The sequence below is a fragment of the Biomphalaria glabrata genome, chromosome 16 (assembly GCF_947242115.1).
Source record: "Biomphalaria glabrata chromosome 16, xgBioGlab47.1, whole genome shotgun sequence".
Taxonomy (NCBI): Eukaryota; Metazoa; Mollusca; class Gastropoda; family Planorbidae; genus Biomphalaria; species Biomphalaria glabrata.
The window spans coordinates 14,691,378-14,717,595 of NC_074726.1; the positions used below are offsets into that span (position 1 = coordinate 14,691,378).

A 26,218-nucleotide genomic window follows, 5' to 3' on the forward strand; every position below is an offset into this window, starting at 1 on the left:
AATAAATATATCTTGATTTGTACTTACATTACTCATATCGGTGGCCGCAGGTGGCCATGTTATTTACTATTCCCTTTCAGACATTACGACCTATAGGGCAGATACTGTTAAGCTCATCTGTTTCTTTGGCCAACGGTCATGTTGCCAACATAACGATTAACCGCCTAAGCTTTCCCCAATTTAAGTAAGGTACCCTTTAGAGTTGGGTGGACTCAGGACACCCTAATAAACCCGAAATTCAAAATCCCAGACTTTACCGAGTTTCGAACCCAGGACCCCAGGTTCGGAAGCCAAACGTTTAATCATTCAGCCGCCGCGCACTCGCTGCGCTATAAGACTGAAGTAAATAAAGAGAAAAAAAATGGTATTGATATTTTCTACCAGATCACCGCGTCCTAGGCTGACCTCTGCTTGTGGGCGCTGTGGGATCAGCCGAAGATTGGACCTGACACGTCCACTTCATGACCTGTCAATCTCGGCATCACCACAGCCCACTTTCGTATCACACCCGCTTATTGACTCACCCTGGTCACACCTCCCAGGAGAAAGAGATCCAAATTCAAATATTGCTTCTAATCTCCCCGGGCTGAAAATTCACTAGTAACAAAAAATTTGAGAACTTTCTCACGTTGTTTCTGCACTCTGGTCATTTGGACTAAATTGGAGTCTTTTTGTTTGTCTACATTCTTTTGTTGCTTGACCACTGTTGCATTTTCTTCTTTCAACAAGGAATAACTTCAACACTTCACACATTTGGAAAAAGCCTTCTTCATTCTTTATTTCCTTACCAATATTTTGTCTATCAATGCTTCGAAGTTTGGAGTTCAAATCATTGTAAAGATCGTCCTCGTAAATATCTATCTCTATTGGGTGCCTCATTAGCTCGAGTTGGTCAATGACCTGGTCGAATGACATCATCTTTCCTTGTTTGCAACAGAAATAGATCTATTTGCTTGCTTGTATTTGTAAAGAGACATATATTATTCTTAATATTTTTGTTTTACTTTTTTATAGTTTGCAAATATTTTTCTCGATTATTTAGTGTACATATTATCAAAGACTAATTGCGTAAACAATAGGTTAGATTGGGCAAATTAGGTAGGTCACAGCTGCGTCTCGATATGTAAGTAGTAAGAAACTGCACTCTTCCATAAATCTTTGGACTTGAAGACATGGTTGAATTGTTAAACTCCCTTTGTTTATCTGACGTATTTCTGAACATGAGTTATTATTGTTCACGGCGCTATTGTCACACACACACAAATCGTGCAAGAATTATAATGAGTGTACTTGAATGTGACACTGCTCTTGAGTGATACACTAATTAATGTAATAGTTTAATAAGCATTGTGATCGAGTCATAGCTACCACGAGGTAGTTGCTATCTCATGCACTTATAAGAATCAATGGTAGCCCGTGGCAATGTGCTATATAGAACAATGAAACAAAACTCTAAAGAACAAATTGTATTCGAGAGAAAAACAACCAAGATTGCAGATTTTTTATCTCACTACAGCCTTTATATAAATGTTCTTAAGTAAAGGAGGTTGGTCGTTGTGCTGGTCACATGAAACCCTCGTTAGCCTTTGACCATAGAAAAACATCTACACCATCTTTAAATCCCAATGTCTGAAGGGAGTCCTTTATACTTTACATATGTTTCACAAATCCTGAGAGTTTCGTTCTTGCACTGGGCAATGCTAGTGACATATTTATTACAATGTTCTGTCTTAGAGACTCAGAACTCAGAAGTGGGGTGATCGAAAAATTTTACTTGATTACGAACTATCGAAAGTAGCCTAACTATGCTGCTTCATATTCAAACTGTGTACTTGGACATGTGAAATTGCATTGTATAATTTGATAGACTTATCAAAACAAGTAATTTTATCACAACTGAATTGCCCAGTGCATTATTTTCTCGCACAACTGCCTGATAACCTTTAGGACAAATTGCTAATTTGAACACTCCACCAGAGTCTAACAAAACATTGGCCAGGTGATTATGTGTGTTCGCATTACATTCTTCGAACAGAGATAATAAAATAAAACACAAAAATTGTCTCCCCTTTTCCAACGTTTATTTATAATGTATTTTGAAACGGCTATTCATACCCAGCTGTGTGCGGCCTGCAATTAAGCCACTCTTGTTTCGAACAGATATTTAGTTGTTCGCCTGTCACGTATAATCTGGCGGTATCCGTATAGATAGCAGCCTGAATCGACGTCACAAGCTGATAGTTATTCTTGATAAGGTTCTTGTCAAGGCTTGCCTAGCTTGGGTTCCTTCTAGAAAATAATCGCTACTTTGCGGAGTTTTTGCGCGCGTGTTTGTGTTGTGTGCGCGCGGGTCTAAACTTGAAATATTGATTTCTCTTTTGTTTCCCGAGCATTAGTCGAGCCATTTTCTAGAAGCACGCGCCAGCGTATCTCGTGTTTGTAGACAAAATAATAATGCATGCATTAGAGAAGTCTTTCGAGGCAAAGATTGGCGTGGTTCATGGAACTTGTTCATGATTGATGAAGTTGTTCATGGTTCATGTTATTCAACAGGGGCGGAGATTGGCATCTTGCTTCACAGGCGATTTGAGTTGGGGAAAAAAAGGGAAAACAAGGGAAATATAATATCCAATTTGATTTATACATAGAACATCATATGTTGGCTTGTATTATTGACTGGTGACTATTCACCAAATATGACGTCTGTACATTGTTGGGAGTTTAGAGGAGTGACGGCCCTCACTGTTATATAACTAGAAATGTTTCTTCTTTTCTTCTAGTAATTTCTGAAAGTGTTCTTCCCCACCACTATATCCCCTGATTCAATTTCCAATCGATGTTGTTTTCTTTTAATTGAAAGTTATTGATTACTGACATTTGAAATGTATGTTCAGAATTATTTAGCCTACAGTTATTAACAACGAGACCACGACACACCTACAGCTCATCGCTTTTCAGATTTCTGGAGGTTTACTTTCTCTTTCATCCGTTCTCTCATTTATTGAAACTGTAGATCAAACGAATACATTTCTAAATAAACTGGGAAGTCTGCTAAGACACCAAGAAAACTGAAACAAATAAACAGACACACCATTCTGGATGTCACTGAACCATGTTATGTTCTTTCTACGATTCACTTTTATGTTGGCACTTATCCAGTACCGTTAAAAGACTAAGATAAAACTGCATATTTACTATAACTTGTCTGTAAGGGTATATGTGATGTATTGTTAATCCGTCATAGAGATGTTTGAAACACAAGACGATCTATGTTCTGTATGCAATATGTAAATATATACTGGTGGCTTGATACGTTTCCGACCTATCAAAGGAAATATGTAGTTTTTACAATTAGTGTCTGTTTCTCCATCTTCTTTTGGATCAATGCACTTCTCCCAGTGCGGTATGCACTTCTCCCAGTGAGATAAGCACTTCTCCAAGTGAGCTATGCACTTCTTCCAGTAAGATAAGCACTTCTCCAAGTGAGCTATGCACTTCTTCCAGTAAGATAAGCACTTCTCCAAGTGAGCTATGCACATCTTCCAGTAAGATAAGCACTTCTCCCAGTGAGCTATGCACTTCTCCCAGTGAGATAAGCACTTCTCCCAGTAAGATAAGCACTTCTCCCAGTAAGATAAGCACTTTTCCCAGTAAGATAAGCACTTCTCCCAGTAAGATAAGCACTTCTCCAAGTGAGCTATGCACTTCTCCCAGTAAGATAAGCACTTCTCCCAGTAAGATAAGCACTTCTCCCAGTGAGATAAGCACTTCTCCCAGTGAACTTAGCACTTCTCCCAGTAAGATAAGCACTTCTCCCAGTAAGATAAGCACTTCTCCCAGTGAGATAAGCACTTCTCCCAGTGAGCTATGCACTTCTCCCAGTGAGCTAAGCACTTCTCCCAGTAAGCTAAGCACTTCTCCCAGTGAGCTATGCACTTCTCCCAGTGAGCTAAGCACTTCTCCCAGTAAGATAAGCACTTCTCCCAGTGAGCTACGCACTTCTCCCAGTGAGGTCTCACATTCACAACCACCTCCGACCAGATAATAAATCTTTCTATCGTCCTACCTATACAAAAAGTTGCTCCCGTAGAGCTGAGAGTTTCATCTTTTGATAATTCCATCACCTTTGTAAAGAAATGATTGAATAGAAAAAGAGGTGAAATATGATTGAGTCAGTAGTATCCATAGACTAGAATCCTTAGAATAGTATCCATAAACTAGAATCCTTTGATTAGATGATTAGGTAGAGAAATAAAAAAAAGAATTCGACGGAAAAAAACAACGTCACGTGTCATTGTTAGGCTGGAAACGTCTCAGACCAGCCATTGAACATTTTTTACCGGCAAAATATACCCCCCCCCCCCAGCATATGTGAACATTTTCAAAGTCAAACATCTTTTCAAATTAAAAAAAAAATGTACTTTTTTTCTTATTTTGTCAATATGTCTTCAATGTTGTCATTAGCATGATGTCCCAGCCAATTACTCCTGTTGACCTTTCTTTCTGGTTTGTTTTGTCATCTTAGGCTTGACAGCGTTTTGGGCAGCTTCGCTACGTACGCACGTCTCAAGGGGCGTTACGACGATGACTGGATAGACCGCCTGAACCACCTGTACACCACCATCATCCTCATCATCTTCACCATAGTGGTCAGTACCAAGCAATACGTCGGCGAGCCTATACACTGCTGGTGTCCGGCACAGTTTGAGGAGAGTCACGTAAGTACCTAATTCAGGCTCGAACTGCTGGTTTATATATAGGTTGTGATAGGGGCTCTTACTGCTGGTTTATTTTTAGGTTATGATAAGGGCTCTTACTGCTGGTTTATATTTAGGTTATGATAGGGGCTCTAACTGCTGGTTTATTTTTAGGTTATGATAGGGGCTCTAACAGCTGGTTTCTAATATGGTATCAGTTATTGATAGGGGTATTAACTGCTATTTTATAAATTTGTATCAATTAATGATAGGTACTCTTAACTTCTAGCTTATATTATGGTATCTGCTATTGATAGGGGCTCTAATTGTTGTTAACATTTACATTTTTTTTTTGTTTTTTTTTTATCATGTGCACATTAAGATAAACAAGTGGATACTTCTAAGTCATCTTAGATTAATTAACTCTATTTTGATTTTGGGAAAGTGGTCTGTGACAGATTGGTTCCATGTTGACAATGACTTTTTACAGCAAACCCTCAATGTTGACGAGACAAACAATAAGACAAAAGCATGATGGTTTCATATTAAACATTTATTACATGTGATGCTATGAAATGGTGAAATGCCTATCAGATTCTTAAATGAGATAGCTCAACTGAGTTCAAAAATCTAATGGACAGTGCAAGAAATTTAAAATGAGTTCACAAATCTAATGGCCAGTTCAAGAAATTTAAATGAGTTCACAAATCTAATGGCCAGTTCAAGAAATTCAAATGAGTTCACAAATCTAATGGCCAGTTCAAGAAATTTAAATGAGTTCACAAATTTATTGGCCAGTTCAAGAAATTTAAATGAGTTCACAAATCTAATGGCCATTGCAAGCAATTCAAATGAGTTCACAAATCTAATGGCCAGTTCAAGAAATTTAAATGAGTTCACAAATCTAATGGCCAGTGCAAGAAATTTAAATGAGTTCACAAATCTAATGGCCAGTTCAAGAAATTTAAATGAGTTCACAAATCTAATGGCCAGTTCAAGAAATTTAAATGAGTTTACAAATTTAATGGCCAGTTCAAGAAATTTAAATGAGTTCACAAATCTAATGGCCATTGCAAGCAATTCAAATGAGTTCACAAATCTAATGGCCATTGCAAGCAATTCAAATGAGTTCACAAATCTAATGGCCAGTTCAAGAAATTTAAATGAGTTCACAAATCTAATGGCCAGTTCAAGAAATTTAAATGAGTTCACAAATCTAATGGCCAGTTCAAGAAATTTAAATGAGTTCACAAATCTAATGGCCAGTTCAAGAAATTTAAATGAGTTCACAAATCTAATGGCCAGTTCAAGAAATTTAAATTTCACAAATCTAATGGCCAGTGCAAGAAATTTAAATGAGTTCACAAATCTTACTGCCAGAGCAGGAATGTCCCAAGCCATTGTTTGTTCTTCCATCTCAATAATTTTTTTTTTTTTTTTTTGCTTTCAACTTATCACAAGTTGTAATCTCTTAGTTTTGCTTTGAAATTTTGTTTATTGCCCTTCATATCTTCTGCCGCAGTTTGATTGGGAATCAATGGTCAGTGTATATTCTGTCAAGTGAGAACTCTGGTTTCCCAATCTTTCCCTTTGTGCTGCTCTTAGTTTTTCTTAAATTGACTGTCTCTTTTATTCATGCTCTCATTGGAAAGCTTGAGGCTGCACATTCATTTTCACAAGAAACTAGAACGCTTTGTGCTGTGCATTCTTTTCAACAAGAAAGTGTTTCTCTACAAAGTTTTCATTCACCATCAAACTTACCAATTCAAGCAAATACATCTCACCTGAAGACACAGCAGAAATATTACACGGAGTGGGACTGTCCATACATTGGCATCGGAAGTCATCCGCTAAAGAGTTCCTTCCATTTTTGTTGTCAGCAAATTATTGCAAATGAGTCCAGTTCTTTATTTGGCATTGTCTTCCCATTTTTTTTCTTCCTCCTGGAGTTGTGCCTTGCAGGAGGGTCTAATTAAGTCCTAAGTGACTTTTTCAACAGTGGCTGATCATTCTCAATTGTACTTTCTCCTTGTGTTGCAGTCTCTGCAAGGTAATCTCAGCTAACTTTCTAAAGTGTATCATCTTCATGTTTTTATGGTGAATCTTCTTTGTGACTTAGTTTAGCATTAAATTCAACACAGTCCCCTGTGTCGTGACGTGAAACTGTTTCTCTTTTCCTATGGAGCTAAACAATCTCTCTTCTCTTTCTTCCTTCTCTGTAGCTCCTCTTTAATCTCAGCGGATTCTGGTTTATGGGGATCGTCAGCCTAGAATGCTTACGGATGGCCGCTCTGGACAGTCGTCTCGATGTTCCAGGGTTCGAACCCTGGCCACCTGTCTCCTACCGTCCTGCTGGATGTTTGGGTTAGAATGTAATAATCTTCAATTCTGAAGGAACATGTAAAACAACTGAGTTGGCGCCAAATGTAATTCAACGCATTCCATGACAAATGGGCTACCCGTAATCCTTTCATCTAAGACACAAGAATGCACCCAGGATATATAGGTCTATTCATTGTCAGAAGGAGCCAGCTATAATTCACACATTTAACATATCTGATTCTCGCATTGCTCATTGCCTACTAAATATAATGCATGACCAGATATATTGCACAGATTCATTTTTAGATTTTTATTTCAATACAGTACTGTTGGAGTTGTTACTGTTAACTAGTCTCTTTTGATAATATTATTACAACGAACCTTTGCTTGAGACTTGACTGTGTGCATGGATCGATGATCGAACTGTGTGTGTAAATCGTATTCAGCTCTCGACGCAAATAATACACTAATGAATAACCTTTGACCTATTAGTTCATGTACCTATTGTGATACATAAGATGTCTTCGCCTTTGATGATACAACTATTTCGTTATATAGCTAATTAATTATCTAATTAAATTTCCGATTCTATTTTTTTTTCAATATTGGTAAGATCATTCATCAAATTGACTGACACATCTCATTATTTATTGATCCAATTTTACATTTTAATTAATAATGCCATTTAATCTTTGTGTGTTTTTTTGTTTGGTTGCCAAAGGAATCTCTTTCATCAACTCATGAAGTTGCCCTCTAAAATGTAGAGCATTGCTTATTCTAGCTCTTATAGTGGGAAATAGGAGACGTAGACCTAAACTGTCCAGAATACACCTCTGTTTAAACAAAATGGTGATTTGAACTTTGTATTTATTGTTATTTTGATATTTCCAATATGCATATTGATTATGCAAAGAGTTAAAGTTTTAAAAAAATAGGACCATCACATAATTAGCATTACAGAATGGCCCTTGGTCTTTAATATATATATTAAATGTCAACTTTTACAAAGGGTAGGAAGAGTGTTCAATTTCGGGTGAACATATTGCATGTCGACATAACGAGTTTAAAGAGTCTGGTGTATAAACAGCTTAAAAGGAGTTAATAAGAGCCATTAAGTGGATATTATATATTAGTATCTTAAATACTATTACATAATTTTGCTTGAATAATAAGATCATCTTTATGTCGAATCATCACTGACATATATTTCTGGTCTTTTCTCTATTCATTCCTTTTGTTTGAGATATATCATGAAACTGTTAAAAGAAAGTAAAAACTTGATTTAATGACTACCATCTCAACTTCTCAATGTTTGTCCATCCTACCCCACCCCCCACCCCCGGATCAACTGCATCCCCCTCCAACCCCGTGTTATCAGGTGGACTACACCAACAATGTCTGCTGGGTGTCCAACACCTTCTACGTGCACTTTAACGACCAGCCGCCACGCTACACGGACATGATCAGTGAGATGGAGATACAGTACTATCAATGGGTCCCTCTGATTCTACTCTTTCAGGCTTTGCTTTTCAAGGTACCCCCCCCCCCCCAATCGCCCCAGCCCTGATGACGCCACGCCTCCCTATATTATTGTTGTTGTTGTTCACATGTGAGGGAGGTGCTGGCGTCTCATCGGGCGATGCAACTAGAAATTGAACAAGAAGTATAAAGCTGCACTCTGGTATTGGTCTGACGCTTGGCAAGGAAACTAGAAATAATCAAAGAGAGATAACTTCTTTTAATTAGTTACCGACAAACTGTTGAAATTCTTCTTCATGTTTCAAACTGATTGGATGTAACATTATTATAAACGGCCGCTGCAAGTGTATAATTTTCTGAGAAACCTTTTTTTTTCTCCAATTAAATTTAACAATGAATTTTAGGCCTCCACGATCAATTAATATGATAATGAACTACAGTGTAATTTTAGAATGTGTAGGAATCAAATTCATCGTTCCCGAATCTGAATATATAACAAATACACTATAGTCGTGCTTAATCATGCCACTTGAAGGCACTTTCATTTTTATTATTAACAACTATTTTCCAATTCAAAATTTTTTTACTCAAGATGTTTATTTTGAAAATATGTCAGTCAGTCTAGGATTTCATTATTTTCCAAAGATTTAAATTTTTGTATCTTGAATGCAAAGTTTAAAAAACTCATACTGTAGATCTCTGGGCTATAAATTGCCAATTTTCATTTTTCTTTCTTTTTTGGCACAATCCCCCCCCCCAACACACACACCATTTGGTGGATACATTCAACCTCTACAGCACTATCCAAATATCTCCTTGAAAGCACACACACTCAGTGCCCTAGGCCAGTGCCTGGTGTCAGGGATCAATCCTCGTTGATACAGTGATCTCTGGACAAGTACTTGACCCTCTTCCCCACACTCACTGGATCCACGTTGAACACATCTCTAGCACTTGACATTTCCTATTATCTCCCCCTATCCCTTTCTTTCTAAATCTATGTGTTGACATTTTACCCACATCGAATATTTTTATCCTCTTTATTCCCTGTTCATGCTTTTAAACGTTTTTCTATTTTCTTTCATTAAGTTTTCTTTATTTAAAAAAAATTAATAAACAAAAAAAAAAAGCTTCTGCATAATTAAGCAGAGACGGTAAAAAAATACACTAGCTTATTAATCAATTTTGCTTTAAAATCTAATAAGTTTATGAATACACATTTAATAAGTTTGAGATTGTCCTCGAGTTTATTTTGCAAGTTGAAAACTTTGTCCACACTGAAATGAGCTATGTAAGTTCCGATTGCTACAGCCGTTGTCCTATGTTCTACAGCTGTTGTCCTATGTCCTACAGACGTTGTCCTATGTCCTGCTGGCAATGTCCGATGTCCTTAATATGCCCCAGTATTGTCCCTAAAAAACCAATTCATCTACGCTCTTGGTTTTCAGAACTTTTTTCAAACACTTTTACTACACAATTCTCTCTGGGACTTCACAAACGTTTACATTATAAATCTGATATCTGTAAACCGCTGACGTAAGTCCTTATTTGTGAACAAGTATTTATACATACGAGCTTTCAATTATTGAACATTCATAACAACATGTCCCATGTGCAGTGCTATCATCGTATCAATGGAATATATGAAGGGGCTGAATGGACGCATCATTCAATTATTCATTATGAAAAAAAAAAAAAAGAAAAGTTCGTGTAAATACGACCCTCCTAGAATGATAAGTGGATGTCTTTCGCCTTTGGCAATTTTTTAAGTAGTTTATTTGTAATAGCAGCTATAGTTTAAAGTCTGAGTATTTTTTACCATTTGTATTAACAAAGATGACATAGTCAAAATGCTTCTAAATGCAGAAGCACCATTCTGCCTTTTATTGTGTTATTGATGAAGATCGAAATTCTTTTAAAAAGTCAGCATAGGACATGAACACGAACAAAGTCCAAGCCGATACTGTTGCAGATTTAGTGTCCGTGACTTGAATCCTGTAACAATCTTGGATGATTCCTCAAATAGTGTTTCAAACATGTCGTCTTGAAGGAGATGTTACCACCAACTAATAGACCAAAAGAACGCCTGTCACCAAAAATCTAGAACTAAAATAGTTCGCAAATAATATTTCTTCCCTGAAAAATGAAAAGAAAAGCTAACCAGAAACCAACTGCAATATGCGTCTCTTCAATAAGCTAAAGAAATATTAAAGAATATATCCTTTAAAAAAAAGACGATAGGCTATTTCTAGTAATGGACATTTAGAATGTCTAAAAATAGACGCTTTTTCTAGTAAGTATCAATATTTCTTTCTAAGACTACTAGATTTACATGGTTTTCTGAACAAATAGCAACAAATCAAACAACTTCACTTGAAGCTCTTCACTTGACTCCAAAATCAAAATCTTATTTTACAATCGTATCATCTTTAACAAAAAAAAACAACAACTAATTTGACCCTTATCTTAAGCAACCAATACTAAAGGCCCTTCCCTACTCTCTATTCAGGTTGACTATACCAATAACGTCTGTTGGGTCGCCAACACCCATTTCGTCCCATTTGACGCCAACCCACCCAGAGCCCCTGAGAAGCCCGTTACGGGTGAAGTGGAATATTACCAATGGGTCCCAATGATCCTCCTCTTCCAGGCTCTGCTTTTCAAGGTAACACGCCGCAGTCCTGTGTTCGTTCATGTTCATAACAACTTGCAGCTGCCTTGCACACTCTGCTTCCATTTCGTTTCGTTTCTATTACTTTTGATCATGCTTTTGAAATCCACGATTTTAATTTTTTTTTTGTTTGCTTTTAATGGCATTCTTTTGTTTTCGGAATCTCGGAATTAGAGGTAAAACTGGAAACCAAGTGACAGGCATGTAAAAAAGTGACAAAGTGTTTTGAAAATTTCGTTTCTGAGGCTTTTACGTTGAGGCTTTAAATTCTCTTTTGAAGTCAGCACATTCTTTCCTAGTCCGAGAAGTAAAATTCCAATCAAATGTGTGCATTCCTAGTTCCTACATTACGAGATTCCGAACTAGATATCTTTTGCTGTTTATTTGTCTAAATGTTTGTTTCTTTTCTGTTTCCTAGAACTTCGTTAGCGTGTTTTATGATTAACTTATTGTCTTAGTTCATTAATAACAAATCCACTGAAAAACATTAGCTTCATAAGTCTTTAATCTGTAGTTTTTAATTTTGTTATATATTTAAAACGGCTCATTAGTTACACAACATACTATTGTTTTTTCACGTTAAAGAGCTCTCTCCTCGCACACACACACACACCAAGCATAAAGCAATGAAAAATTGTCTAGTTATTTCTCATATTTAGTTTAGCTTTAATGCTCAAACAGATCGAAACTCACCAATCTTTCTCAAATTTTCTTTCAATAAAAAGCTATAAGTATATCCTAGGGACTCTTATAATGATTTCTTAGACAACCGTCTTTAAACAAAAATGTATTATCTTGGTGATGGAATCAGTTTAGTGTAAATTTTCATACAAATCGGAGCCCAAAGCTTTAACTAGACGATTCATTAGTGGAGCTAACAAATGACGATTCAGGAAGGAAATTCTATAAAGAACAGATAACTCACAAATTAAACATAGAAAAGATGGTCTGCCCCTTCAACAAAAAAGAGATAACTCACTAATAATAGTAAGAAAAGACAACCTAAACTAAGAGAAATCAAACAAAAAAAAATCTGCTAGTTAAATCTGTTTCTAGCTAGACAGACGCTAATGCCAGATCACCGAGTTCTTCCCTTCAAAATGAATGCCATGGGATTCCATTGTACATTAAAAGGTCAGCCAGTAGAGCCATACAAGATGGGTGCTTTACTGGTCCACTGGAGGAACAGAGGAAATAATGTAGTCTTCTTGTGCTACTTATAGATTTGTCTATGTCTATACTGAGGAGAAGGAATATTTACTTGCCTTCTGTTAAGGCGCTCAAAGAATACATTCTTCACATTAAGCACGCTTGAGAAAAGAAGTTTATTTTTAACAAAGACTAAAAAAAAATAACAAAATGAAATGCAAGTGATAATGGTTAATTGACTACCTATTAGATTGACTTTGTGTGTTTATAGCTTTGTACTCTTACATAGTTTAGGAACCTCATTGTTTCTTAAAGGCATGCCTGTTACCCATTTGATGTTTTGTATTGTTTTATTTTGACTTGTACATAATGTCCACACGAAGACACAGACCAGAGAAAATGTTTGGCTTGATATCAATGGATACAAAGTAATACAAATAAGAAATTCGATGACCAATTACAAATCTGAATGTTTACTTCGATCAATAGGACACAATCAATTCTAGAAGGTTCCAAAACTTTGATTCCAAGGGAACATTTTAAAAACCAAATTTTTCCTTTGAGTAGTTCCTGGGAACAAGTGGATTTTATTTGACAAATGTCTGCAGTGACCAACATTTTCACTTCACTCTACTCTGTAGTAACTTACATTCTTGTCCACTAATTTCAGCAGTGAACTATTTTTCATTTGACAAATGTCTACAGTGACAAACATATTCTATTCACTCTACTCTGCAGTAACCTACTTTTTCATGAATTACTGCAGCGATATACATTTTTGTTTGACGAATTTCTATAGCGACCTACATTTTCTCTTTACTCTGTAGTGACCTACATTTTCTCTTTACTCTGTAGTGACCTACATTTTCTCTTTACTCTGTAGTGACCTACATTTTCTCTTTACTCTGTAGTGACCTACATTTTCTCTTTACTCTGTAGTAAACAGTAATCAATTTTTTTTTCACGAATTTCTGCATAGCCCTACATTTTTTGACAAATTTTGCAGTAATTTACATTTGTTTGTGAACACTTTCCGCAGTGACCTACATTTTCTCTTGTCAGTTGTTGAACTAATATATTTTGATCTTTTCTACTTTTTAAACCATTGTACAAAAGAAAAACAAACTCTACATTGAAGTGTGTTCTAAACATTTTTTCTACTTAAATTTAATGTCAGTTCATGTTTCTTTGTTAACGTTATAGATATTGCTATATAAATGTTTGTTATTTTTTTGTAGCCTTTTTTTTTATTTCTTGCTGTTGTGATTTTTTTTTGTCTCCACCAGAAGTAAATTGGACCATCCCAGAAAGGTATTGGCTTGCATGTTTATACTTAGGATGTATTGGAAAATCATTAATTTCTACTAATATTTCCAAATGAAAATAATTTTTACTAACTTATAGCTTTGTATTTATTTGTACTAAAACTATATATATAGTTTGATTTGCATATATTAATATCAGATAGGGTTAGACAACAGAAAGATACGTTAAAATGATTATCAATATAAGATATGTTTAACTAAATTACATTTTGCATTGGGAAAAACTCTTTCTAAGCTTATTTTTAAAGTTTTTTAATCAATAGTTTTTGTGTTCTCTAATGTTTTAATGTTTTTCTTACATCAAATGCATTATTATTAAAAATTTTACTAAATATTTATACAAATGAATGCGCACTAGGCATCCTATTGTAAGTCAGGTCATACGATATGTCAGATTATAGCAACGTCTTTTGCTTGCTTAGCTTATTGAATGCGCTAGTCAAAACATTAATTTGATCAAATGGTGTAGGAAGTCATTTCATGAGCCAGCGAGTCTGTCAGTCTTTGTGGGTTTTTTTAATAACAGTAAATATTTAAAATATGTGTGAAAATATCAAAAAGCATTCATGGGGTAACGTCAACTGTGGTTATGGTTTAGGTTTGATACTACTAGCTATGAAGAGCAGCTGAAAGTCTATGAAGTTCACGTAAAAGGCTATAGAAACTGATCATCATACAATTTAAGTCATTAAGTTAAAATAGTAATACATACCATTGACTTAAATTGTATCCTCGTGACAAAGTCTAGTGACTTCGTGTGATTCAGCTGCTTATTTGAATGGCCAAGGCTCAAACATTGTTTCTTTAGGGAAGAGGCTGGGATGAAAGAATAGTATACGTTCAATCTTTGTTATTGATGTCCGAGAAATGTAGAACTAAAGGAACTTTGAAGAAATCAATTGTATAGAAATAGTCAAATCAAGACTGCGTCAAACTCATATCAAAATGTTGACGATTTAAGAAATATAAATGTCATTTTTGCACTTGTATTTTGAATGAATGTAATCATGACAATTAGAGAGATACAGAAGCGCTGGCTCAAACTTTACATTAAAACTAGATTAAGTTTGACAACTAATTGTAGTATGATGAAGATTTGCTTTGTGTTAACTATTAGTTTAGTGCATGAGACATTCATTATGAAGTCATTTTACACTGAAGTCACTTATGCGGCATGGTCTCTTGTAAAGCAGCTAGGTCAATCAAAAAGAAGTTGCAGTATTGGGACAACTTATCTTGTACTCCGCATAAAGCAATGCGTAAGACACTCGGACCTCGATATATGGGGAGCATTTATCTCCAGAGTAGACACGTTCGCCTCTTAAACAAGTAAACATATAAGCTTCTCTAGTAAACTATTTCGCCAATCAGAAAAAGATATAAGCTTCGCAAGTAAACATATAGGCCTCTCAAATAAACATATAATTTTTCAAGTAAACATATAGTTCTCTCAAGTATAAATATAAGCTTCTCAAATAAACATATAAGCCACACTTGAAACAAGATTTTGTCGTAACTCAAGATCGTCTATAAGATGAAGGTTGAGAGCAACTGACCTACATTTGTTCTCTGCAAGAGATGTAAATGAAATGTAACATAATCACAGCATAATGTTTGTGTCGCTACAATCAGAAACAAATGACTTGGGCAGGTGAGCCTCAGTTATTACGCCATACAATCAGAGGGGTGTTGAGCTTTATATTATAAATCTTAAGAGTTTGAACAAAATCTTTGTACACTGTTGTAAGAGTGCAGATTTGAAAAAGGTTTTTGCCTTTTTAGATGAATTAAATAGTGTTTGGGAGGTTTAGCGTCCCTAAGTTTATCATTTAACATTAGTTAAGTTTAGTAGAGATTTATTGCTAGATGTTTTAAAATATTTAATAAAGGCTGCGCGATACATTTTATCAAATGATAGTCCAAGTGTAATGTATAAACTTTTTTATAAATATATACCATCTTTGTGATGGGATCTACGGTGGTCAATATTTAGTTTGTAAACATAACCAAGCAACCGAATGAAATACAATAAGTACTTTACTTACCCACTTCGGCTACCAAAATTGACTATAATTATCTGATTTTGGCCTTTGGTCAGAAATCATCAGTTCCAAAACATTGTGCTTAGGTGCCGCAGCATAAAATAGCGCATAGGAAGGTGCACAACTTTTGCACTTTTGATGGCGGCGTGCAGCGCCGTGTCTTAACACTACGTCATAGAATAGAAACTTGAGCCACTATGAACATGTCTTAAATACTTTTAAATATTTTTTGTAAGGAACACTCCCTAAACTTAATAAGTGCTATCTTAGGGTAGCTTAGTTAAGCTGGGATGACATAGGAATGTTTTTAGATCCGTGTTGGAGTGGGTTAAGATAATTGTGAACAAGCAAAATTCTTCAAACACATGTGACTGTATGTTTTTTAAAGACGCCATGTCTTGGTTAAAAAAAAAAGATCTAATTCAGAATAGGTATCATTAATCTTCGTTTGTTTGGATAGATACTTCTTTGGAAAAACGCTAAGACTTTATTTCAAAATGCAGCTAGTGACATTCACAGGCAGCGTTCTGTTTTCAAGCACATTATTTGGTCGAGTTGTGTTGATTTCAACTTTATAGTTGTCATGCAATGAAACCAACAAATTACGCAATAATTTTTTTGCCGGGGGGGGGGGCAAAGTTATTTCTATTTAGTCTGCTTCATGCCCATGAATATTAACAGTGATTGACACACTAGGCTTAATTGAAGTCCTTAACCCTTAAGTAAAGTACTTGAAACAAAAATTAAAACTGCCCTGTGTCCGAGATTTTAAAAAATGAACGAAAATAATGTTAAAACGCTGAAAGTTGTCCAGTTCAATGAATGGAAACCAATTATCTTACTAATTAGTGAGGAAAAAATCAGGCACAAGGGATTATTATTTATTTTGTTAATTAATAATGACAGAAAGAGAAAGCGACGTAACTATTCAGATCATAATATACTCTTTAAAAAAACAACTACAAGAAGCTATTTGTATCTACTAACTTTTGCTTAGTGTTTGTCTATTGCTGAAACATCATTGAAGCCAAAGCTAACGACCAATACAGAGTTGCATTAATTTTTCTTGTATTTTGTAATTATATAATAGTTTTTGTTAGAGACAAGAGTAATGCTAAATAATTCAAATACATATTACATATTTTCTATGGCAGTAAATTTTTATTATTACATTTTCTATAAATACCTTAATTATATAATTAATATCTAACTAGGATTTTAATTTTAAAAAATAATAAATCTAGATATACTTACATGCTAATTAAATGCAAAAATTAAATTAAGAGAAAAAAGTAACCTTAATATTAAGAAGCAGGATTGATAATCCGATGAGACTAATTGATTACATCTCTCACTTTCATCTAGGTGCCTTGCATTCTCTGGCGCATCTTGACCGCTTCTGCCGGCGTCAACTTGGACAAGATCGTCACCCTTGCAGCAGAGACGGCCTACGTCGCCCCGGACGATCGAGACCGGACGATCAAGCATATAGTCCGGTACATGGACAGGTGGATAGAGAATGCTCGGGAATACCGGTCCGGCTGCTTCATCCGGTTACGGCAACAGATCTCCAAATACTGCTGCATTGTCTGGGGCAAGCGCTATGGCAACTACCTTGTCACGCTGTACATGTTTATCAAGCTTCTCTACCTCGCCAACGCCATCGGTCAACTCTTCATTCTGAACGAGTTCCTAGGGACGAACTTTAACGTCTACGGCTTTGAGGTCATGGATCATCTAGCCAGGGGGGAGAATTGGAGCGAGAGCCCTAGGTTTCCCCGAATTACGCATTGTTTCTTCAAGATACGCCAGCTGACCAACGTCCACGACTACACGGTCCAGTGCGTCCTGCCCATTAATCTTTTCAACGAAAAGATTTTCATTTTCATTTGGTTCTGGCTGGTCTTCGTGGCCACTCTCAGCACCTTTAACTTCCTTATCTGGGTCTACACTATGATATTTCGGCAGCATCGCCTACGGTACCTCAAGAAGTTTCTCCGCATCAACGACTGCTACAAATCGGAGCTGGATAAGAAGATGGCTGTCAAGTTCTGCGAGCAGTACCTGCGACAGGATGGCATCTTTGTGCTCAGGCTAGTGGGGAAGAACGCCAATGACGTTTTAGTGTCCGAGCTGATCCTGCAGCTGTGGAACCACTACCGGAACAAACCGCTCTTCAGGCACGCCAACCAAATCAGTGACGACAACAGCAATGTCTGACTAACCGTTCGCAAGTGGAAGGCAGTTCAGGCCCTGTCTAGCTGGCTGGGGATCAAATCTGTCAACCTAACACCAACCGAGGAGAATCATCACAATCACCACAGTTACCACAACCATCTGGGGAACAACCACCACTATTACAACCACCAGGACGCGGGGATCGGGTGTTGTGCCCAGGATGTGGAACTCGTTGGCTTCAGCACCTTCCCAAGACAGAACGGCTTCTTGGACACCTACGTAAACGGCTTGAACGGTCGTGACTCGAGCTACGATATAGGCTCTGACACTGAATTGTCTCATGTTTGAACTTTGAACTGTTTAGAACAAAAAATGATGCAATTTTTTGATCATATCAGAATTGACTTCATAATCGTTGATAGCAGTGCTTTTGTTATCATAGCTTATCAAAGACGTTTAGCTGACGTACATTACACACTAAATTTCAATTACAAACAACAAATAGTTCCTACAAAACAAACACAACTTTCAAACTGTATAAATCTGTTATTTTAGAGGAAAGGAAGCGGATTTTTTTTTCCAAATGTCTACATTCAGTTATAAGACAAATTATTCTAAAAGTTGTAAGATCCAGCCTGCTGAAAAGTTAATTATCTAAAATAAAAATGTTGAACTATAGGGAACAAGTACGTAGGTGATACAACCAAGGTATACTGAGGAATACTTTGCAAAAGATCAATTAGGATTTTCATATAAAGTCACAAAAGTTTTGGACAGTGCTTTGCATTTTGGCAATCAGCATTCGATAAAATCTTAGTGAAGAATGCCTGAACAACCTTTTTAGCGTCATGGCCAAGAGACCAAAAGTCTATGCTTAATCTAGCTAAATGGTTCGATTTCAACTAATAAACATTTAGCACACAAGATTACTAATGAGCTCGGATATTATTTTTCTCTCTAAAATTACTATCTATCTGCTTCCTGGAAGTGTCAAGTTCACATGTGAAATAAACTTTGTTTTCAACTCCAGACACAAACACTTCCGATCATTTCTAATCGCACTTTTTGAAATGGTTTCTATGTCTTCAGCTTGTTTGCTCTATCAGATTTATTGGCTCCCTCCCCCCCTCCCCCAGTATCAGAAAACCAACTAAATCTTTTCAAAACGAAGTTATCTCTTAACGCGGATGGAACGTAATGGGAACATTAAAAGTGAATCCACCAGAAGACCATAAAACAAAATGTTTTAGCTTCCGTTTTGTTGGCTTTTCAAAAGTTAATTAGCCAGAACAAAATCTGTTTCAAAGAGAAAAGCGATGTCTTGTATTTTGAAGTACCAGGTGACTTTCATTTAAAGATTCTGAGATGACACTGTCAACCAATGATAGCAGCGTTTTAAAAAACTATACACTAGGGGTGATGGATTAGTATCTAATTCACTTTGGCAGCTGGACTCAATGTGCAAAAGTTTACTAAAGCTTTTTCCATGAAACCATGTCCATAATAGTTCAAATTGACTTACACAACACTATACCTATTAACAGACATAACAATAATTATATGTATGTATAGACGTATACCTGACACTTGCACACTCAAACACCTATTTTCTTCGATGACAATACAAAAGTAGTAATGGACAATGACTAGACCTTGGACACTGACTAGACCTTCAGTACTGTCTACCGTTATGGCGATGCTGCCGAAATATCATAGGGAAGATCCAGACAAGGAAGTCTTCGTATTATATGTTTCGCATAAAAAAAGAAAATTGTTGTTTTAATTGTACTGTAAACTTTTCAGCTATTTCTAACTGATACATTTGTTTTGTAAATATATTACACTTTTGGATTGACCAGTGTAAGACCAAGACAGACATCACTTTTAAATTGAGGTCAAAGGATGATGTCAAGTCTTTTTTTAAATGACCTTTTTTTTAACTCAAAGGATAACTGCACAATTTTGTAAATGTAAACAAAATGATCTAACAATGATTTCAGATCAAAATATAACTTCTTTTTATTTCAAAGGATAGATTCTGTACTTTTTTTTACCAGTGGAGAAAAATTTTTAATTTTTTATTGTAGGCTGGACTTTTGTTTTCTGTCTTTTAATACGATTTGGTTCTTTACTGAAAATGACAGACCTAACGGTTGCAAAATTTGTTATAATTTTAAGTGATTCCGTTGCTAACTTTTGTGATTTTTTATTGGTTTTAGCCGTTTTGAATAATGTTGAAATGCCAATATGTAAACATAACTAAATACATGTGAAATTTAATGTATATATACACATTGTGAATCTCTTCTTTGTGTATACTTTTATAGCCACATCTCTCAGCAAGCTGTCTTCTGACCCTGAACTCTGCCCCATCCCCTGTACACACACACAGACAGACATTTTAAGTTGAATTCTAGTCCGTACTTTAGTTTGTTTCATTTGACTAGTTCATGTTTTCAGCTAAATAATATAGCGTGGTGCATATAACCGTTTTTTCCTTTTTATGATTTATATAATAAAACTTATATAAAACATTTTTTTTTAAATTTCCTGAACTGTACTCCAGATAATGGATTAGAACAGAACTGAAACTTGTTTTTAAGCTTGTTAGTCTGATCATGTCATTTCTTTCCATATCCAATGAGATTTTATTATTATTATTATTATTATTATTATTATTAAATAATGATTCTACAAAGAAAGTCAGCGTCGATTCCATGTAAGTGCTAGATGAGAAGTGACCAGTTAGAAGTCCAGTCTTGCAGTAAGTGTCCACACATTGTATTTATTCTCTTTGACTAGCAATAAAACACGAGTATCTGAGTTGTCTAACTTTGAAAGGGCCGTGGCACATGAGCTTTGTATTACAGGACATTGGGGCTAATTGTCAACTCATATGACATGTATTTGTAGTGTAACCATAGAAACAGAAAATTGAAATACATTCTAAAATTAAGTCACGTCCATGAGCTGCCGTGGAGAAGTTTCTGACTTCATCTAGTTGTTCTATCTCCCAGTCTTTAGAAGTCAATCAAACGATGGCAGTATTTGTTCTGTTTTCTCTGTTGGCTTATACTGTGAATACAATTTGTTCTATTCTGTAACGTCAATCAGATGAATTCTCTAGACCAATGTGATTTGTTTCAATTGTGATCTTTTTTTTTTCTTTTCTATTTAAAATACTTATTTTTTTATTTTAATTTTTTAATTTACTTTTTTGCAATGTCATCGGAACTTTAAAAAATACGAAAACAAAAAAAAACTAAAAACAAAAAAAATGTATTTGCATATTTATATTTTGAGATTTTCCCAGCAATTCTATAAAATACGTAGTCTATTTCTGTACAATAAACTTTTTGACTGAATCGTTTGTGAGCCTGTAAAATAGCACGGCACGGAATTAGGTTTCTTGAATATTTACTGCATTTGTGATATAATTTAACTTGATTTTAATCTCATATCATTCGGTTGTATGAGCCATTTACTTCGCAAGTTATCTTTGAATTTTTATCCCAACTGTGATGCAAGCATCAGTACACATGTGGTTGAGAGTGGTCATGTGGTTGTGAGTAAACATATTATTGTTAGAAAACACTGACTTGTGAGTACACATGTGCTTGTCAGTACAGTACACATCTGTTTGAGAGGACATAGTGCTTGTGATTACACATCAGCTTAAGAGTACATACGTCCTTGCTAGTACACATCTGATTGTGATTGCGTGCTTGTGAGTACACTTGGGCTTGTTGTGATGTTTGATCACGTGATGCAGCTACAACTCGGGTTTGTTCCCGCTATGTCCCATCTCACTTTCCTTTAGTTTGTTAAACATTGTTAGAGGATTATTCAAGGGAAGATGTTGTGTTGATCTACTACTCTTATTGACATCTTGTCCATACTATCCCTGGATTCCCTGGTCCTCCATTCCTAGACCACTTGTTGTTCCTAATCAACTAGTTCCATAGAGAGTGTGATGTGTGAAGGAATCCTTGCTTCCCATGTCTACTGACTACCTTCCGCTGAACACAAAACGAAACGTTCAACTTCATTTGTAACAATAGTCTGTAGAACTTACTCAGAAATAAAAAGCTTCTTTTATCGTATCCATTCCTTGAAGTATCAAGAGCCTTCACCTTACCAAATACATTTAGCTGATTGACATTGACCCCGAATGAGTGTGACCTTAACCTTTATTGTGCATCCGAAATGTCCAACTATGGCAATGTCCTTATTACGTCTTTGCATACATTTCCCAAAATATCGTAACTATTCTGATTTTTTTTTTTTGCATACATACTGTTAAGGCCTTTATGAAAAATGTAATCTACTTCTTCAGCTGTTCATTACTGATGTTTATATAACTTTATACTGGAATAAGCTAGAATGAATATTCGGAAATATTTCATATTAAATGTTTAAGAATGAAAGTCTAGCTTATATAAGACCCAAAGACTAAACAGTTTCGCTGATTGGTCAAAGCACAATGACTTTGTGTGTTATCAGGGCCGGATTTAGGTGTGTGGAGGCACCGTGGCAGGATTTCTGTTTTCGAAAGCTTTATTACAGCTCCACATATGAATGAAAATACTTATATCTTAAAGCATGTTCTACTTTAGAAGAAAGAAACAAGAGTTCTCGTCAATTTAATCTCACTTTCATTTTAAACAAAATAATTAATATGCATATTTAAATTTTTTAAATTGTATATTTCTAGTTTGTGGAGGGTAAGGCCCTTGGTAGACGCATTGTTGAAAATCCGGAGTTGTATTGACTTGCTCCGAGCATGCAGAAAGCGTATACTTCTTCATTACATTTTTGTCAGCCGTAAAAAAAAAAAAAAGAAAAAAAAAAAAGAAAAAAAAAAGACAAATTTCTGAAACGTCGAAATACGGATAAATTTTTAACTCTTTTGTGGAGGCCCTGGAGTGGCCGAGGCTGTAGCCCCTCCTGCCCTTTCTTAAATTCGGCCCTGTGATTAGCAAGAGAGTTGGCTGTGAAGATTTATCTAGTAGTAAATATACAAGTGTACTTATTTGTAAACATCTCATGTAGTTGTCAAATGTCTCTGATAGGCTGAAGTTTCAATGTGTTTGGCAAGGGTTCAAGTGCACATCAGTAGTGTCGACCTAATGTAGATCTAACACCCTTTGAACAGGTTTATTCTCTAATGGAACCTACTTGTTTGAACAGGTTTATTCTCTAATGGAACCTACTTGTTTGAACAGGTTTATTCTCTAATGGAACCTACTTGTTTGAACAGGTTTATTCTCTAATGGAACCTACTTGCATTGTTTCTTTACAAGAAAATTTTCCATAAAAAAGAGTTGTGATAATTCCTTAATATGTCTTATCCACATGAGCAACTCAAGTCACATTCACATTCTATAACTTTTCACTCACAAACTAATCGTGGTCCAATATCTGCATTTTAAAGTGTTTCTGTTTTCAAAATGTGATCCTTGTTTTAAATATCCAATTCATTCTTCTTTTGTCTAGCCATTTAAAAATATCATTTTACAATGTTACAAATTTCATTTTTTGACATCAAGCAATTACAAATAGACAATGTTGTATAGTAAACTATAAGTGTAAATATATCTAGTCACTTCTTCACAGAAAATGTTATCACTTGAACATTAACTTTCCATGATAAAGAATGAAACCTAAAAATTCATACTCTGTAAAACCCTGTGCAGTCCATGCAATAGAAGCGTGTTATATAATGAAGTTTATTGAATCACACGTTGGTTTCGTATTAACTTTTTATTATTTAGATTATTCAAATAAACAAAATTAAATGTTATTTTCATTAATTCTGGAAAAAAATAATAAAATAAAATTATAATAAACCTGCAATAAGAAGGACACAATGTGTTGAACTAACATATCATATCGTGTTGTGTTTACTTGAAGAGAGCCATTCTAAAACACTGGATTATTCAATCATTTTAGAATTCGCGTGCATATAGTGTTGACGTCATGCCACTTGATAGGGGTGTAGTACTCCGCGTGTGTCAATAAGTAGTCCATACTATAATTTTTTTAATATTATAACTCGTAATGTGTACAGACATTTTAATAATGTACAAATCATTCCTTTCACCTATTTGCACTGAAACACACGTCACCTTGACCATTCTTGTCATTGACCTATGATCTTGTTGTCAGCTGAATGCAAAGGTTGATTCCATCTTTGGTTTCATTTTGTTAGTTTTTCGTGCAGTGAATGTTATTTTTATATCTAGTCACGTGTGCACACTTTAAATCGAGTGTGTATGGAATTCAATAGTAAATAGTCACTTGCAAGCAACAATGAAATATCTCGAATATATGCACCAGAGTGTAAACCAAGTTTAAATTCAAGAGTTTAAATACGAAAGTATACAGCATTGGTTGTTAGTACATGCCGGAAGTACAGTGTAGACACAATCTAAACTATTGTATTTTTTAAACTTACAATTTAAGTGCATACGTATTTGGAAAATTAAATGTGCAATTAAAATTTGTAATATAGAATTAATTAATTGTACAAAGATTGTTAACATGCAACTGAAATGCAAAATGCCAACAACAGGAGAGAAGGCAACAATCGCTTTAGTGAGGGGTGGTAACATTCGAGCCTCTTTCGAGGTAGATTCCTTGGGTTCAACTTAAAAAGGTGAAAGACTTAGAAGTTCGGCTTGACAAGTCTAGAGTAAGCTGAGGAAGTGGAAGGATTACAAAGGGAAGTAATTCAGACATTGTTTGGGTTTTGTTTCGGTCATATCTCAAAGCGTTCAAACATAATAAAATGTTTGGTCTTCAAAGTCAACCTAAAAAATGTTTTGGACCAAGAGCTACAACAGTAAACTTTTCAGAATTGTCATCAATCATGTTCAAACATTTTTTTTAGAATCCAGAATGTCTGATTAAATTCGATGTAGTTCAACACATTCTAGAGAAACTTGAGTTTACGACCATCAAATGTAGTGCGAACTATTAACATATATAAAACACCATACTCTTTAACGACAACATAATGAGCATACAATGTAGATTGAGTGCTGGTGATTTGTTACTCATTGTATGTTCTAATTTAATTAGATGAGAGTGTGATGATGTTTTGTTCCCAATGTAAAACAAATAGATCAACATTCCCAAAACTTAAATTATTTTTGTTTTGTCAACAACATCCATCATTTCTATTTGAGTATTTCAATATCTTGCAATGTCAGTGATATGTGGATACAAATGTGAGTTATATCTTGAACTTTTTTTGTGTTATGAATCTTTACGTTTGATCACATGATATATATGTTGTTGTTTGTTTTTTCATCTCATTCTTCATGTAAAAATATGTTCAATTTGTACACTAATGACACAGTAACTCCTCTACCCTCAGCGATGAGAACACTCTGGTTTTCTTTTTCTTCATTTTGATTGGTCATTTCATTTAGCCAATAACTAACTTATTCTAGATATTTAAACAATTCTTTTTTTTTTTCTTTGAAGTCATTGTCTGTTGTTTTTTTTATCCAATTATTGACTGAATGAAGGTATGAAATACATTTTTATTAAGCATTGTGTTTTTAAAGTTTGTATAAATGAGTACGTATATATATATATATTTTATTTATCACTAGGTTTTACTTTATTTGTACCTACCATTGTTTCGTTACAAAGAACGTAAATTTAATCATTTTAAGGAAAGACTTTTGTGTTATTGAAACGCTGATACTATAGTTGAATATTTGTTAGTAAATTTCTGCAAATTATTATAAGAGAATGCAACAAAATAATTTGTTCTAATGTTCTTCTAACGTGCGTTGAACGACTGTACTAGTATACTATGTACTTTCTGTGCTTTGATGTTATCATATGTACAACTGTAATGTTAGAAGTAATAACCTTTTTTTTTTCCTCTCCTCAATAATTTCATTTTGATTTGAAACCAAGAAGGATGGCCTTGACCTCACATCCCTTTAGCGAAAACATTTTTTTTGTTTCATTTCTTTTATCACATCTTTTAATTTATTCTATAATTTTATAACATTATCTAGTTTAATTACTCTTCATTAAAATATTTTAGTAATTTAGTAATTTCGTGATTGAATTTTTTGTTTATGACCTGTTTGAATGTGTGTTTATAGTTTCAATATTTGGTGTTCTTGCTGTTGTTCTGTCCTTTTGATAGTCTGAGTTCAGTTTATTTAAAAATCATCCTAAAAATAATGAAGCAGACTTTAAGGTCAACCACATCAGGGAATTACAACATTTAATTCACTACAGTAGGGGCTCGTTAGCCTTGGCTGTCTGCACATCTAGGCGACGGTAAACCCTGAATTGAAACGTCTGCTGCCTTGCGGCTCCACCCAA

General features: G+C 35.1%; 1 protein-coding gene across 14 annotated transcripts in view; it reads left to right on the forward strand.

Moving 5' to 3' along the window:
* Positions 1-25,938, forward strand: part of LOC106052436 (innexin unc-9-like) — a 331,886-nt gene extending 305,948 nt beyond the window's left edge. For 12 of the 14 annotated variants that reach the window (XM_056014609.1, XM_056014608.1, XM_056014610.1 and 9 more), the window contains 3 exons: positions 4,526-4,718; positions 8,398-8,553; positions 17,051-25,938. In XM_056014609.1, the coding sequence (XP_055870584.1) occupies positions 4,526-4,718; positions 8,398-8,553; positions 17,051-17,905 (1,204 nt within the window). In that variant the 3' untranslated portion in view covers positions 17,906-25,938. Of the gene's footprint in view, positions 1-4,525; positions 4,719-8,397; positions 8,554-11,007; positions 11,164-17,050 lie in introns of all 14 variants that reach the window. The other 2 variants (XM_056014607.1, XM_056014611.1) reach the window with 2 other exon arrangements.
* Positions 25,939-26,218: the final 280 nt, after the last annotated feature.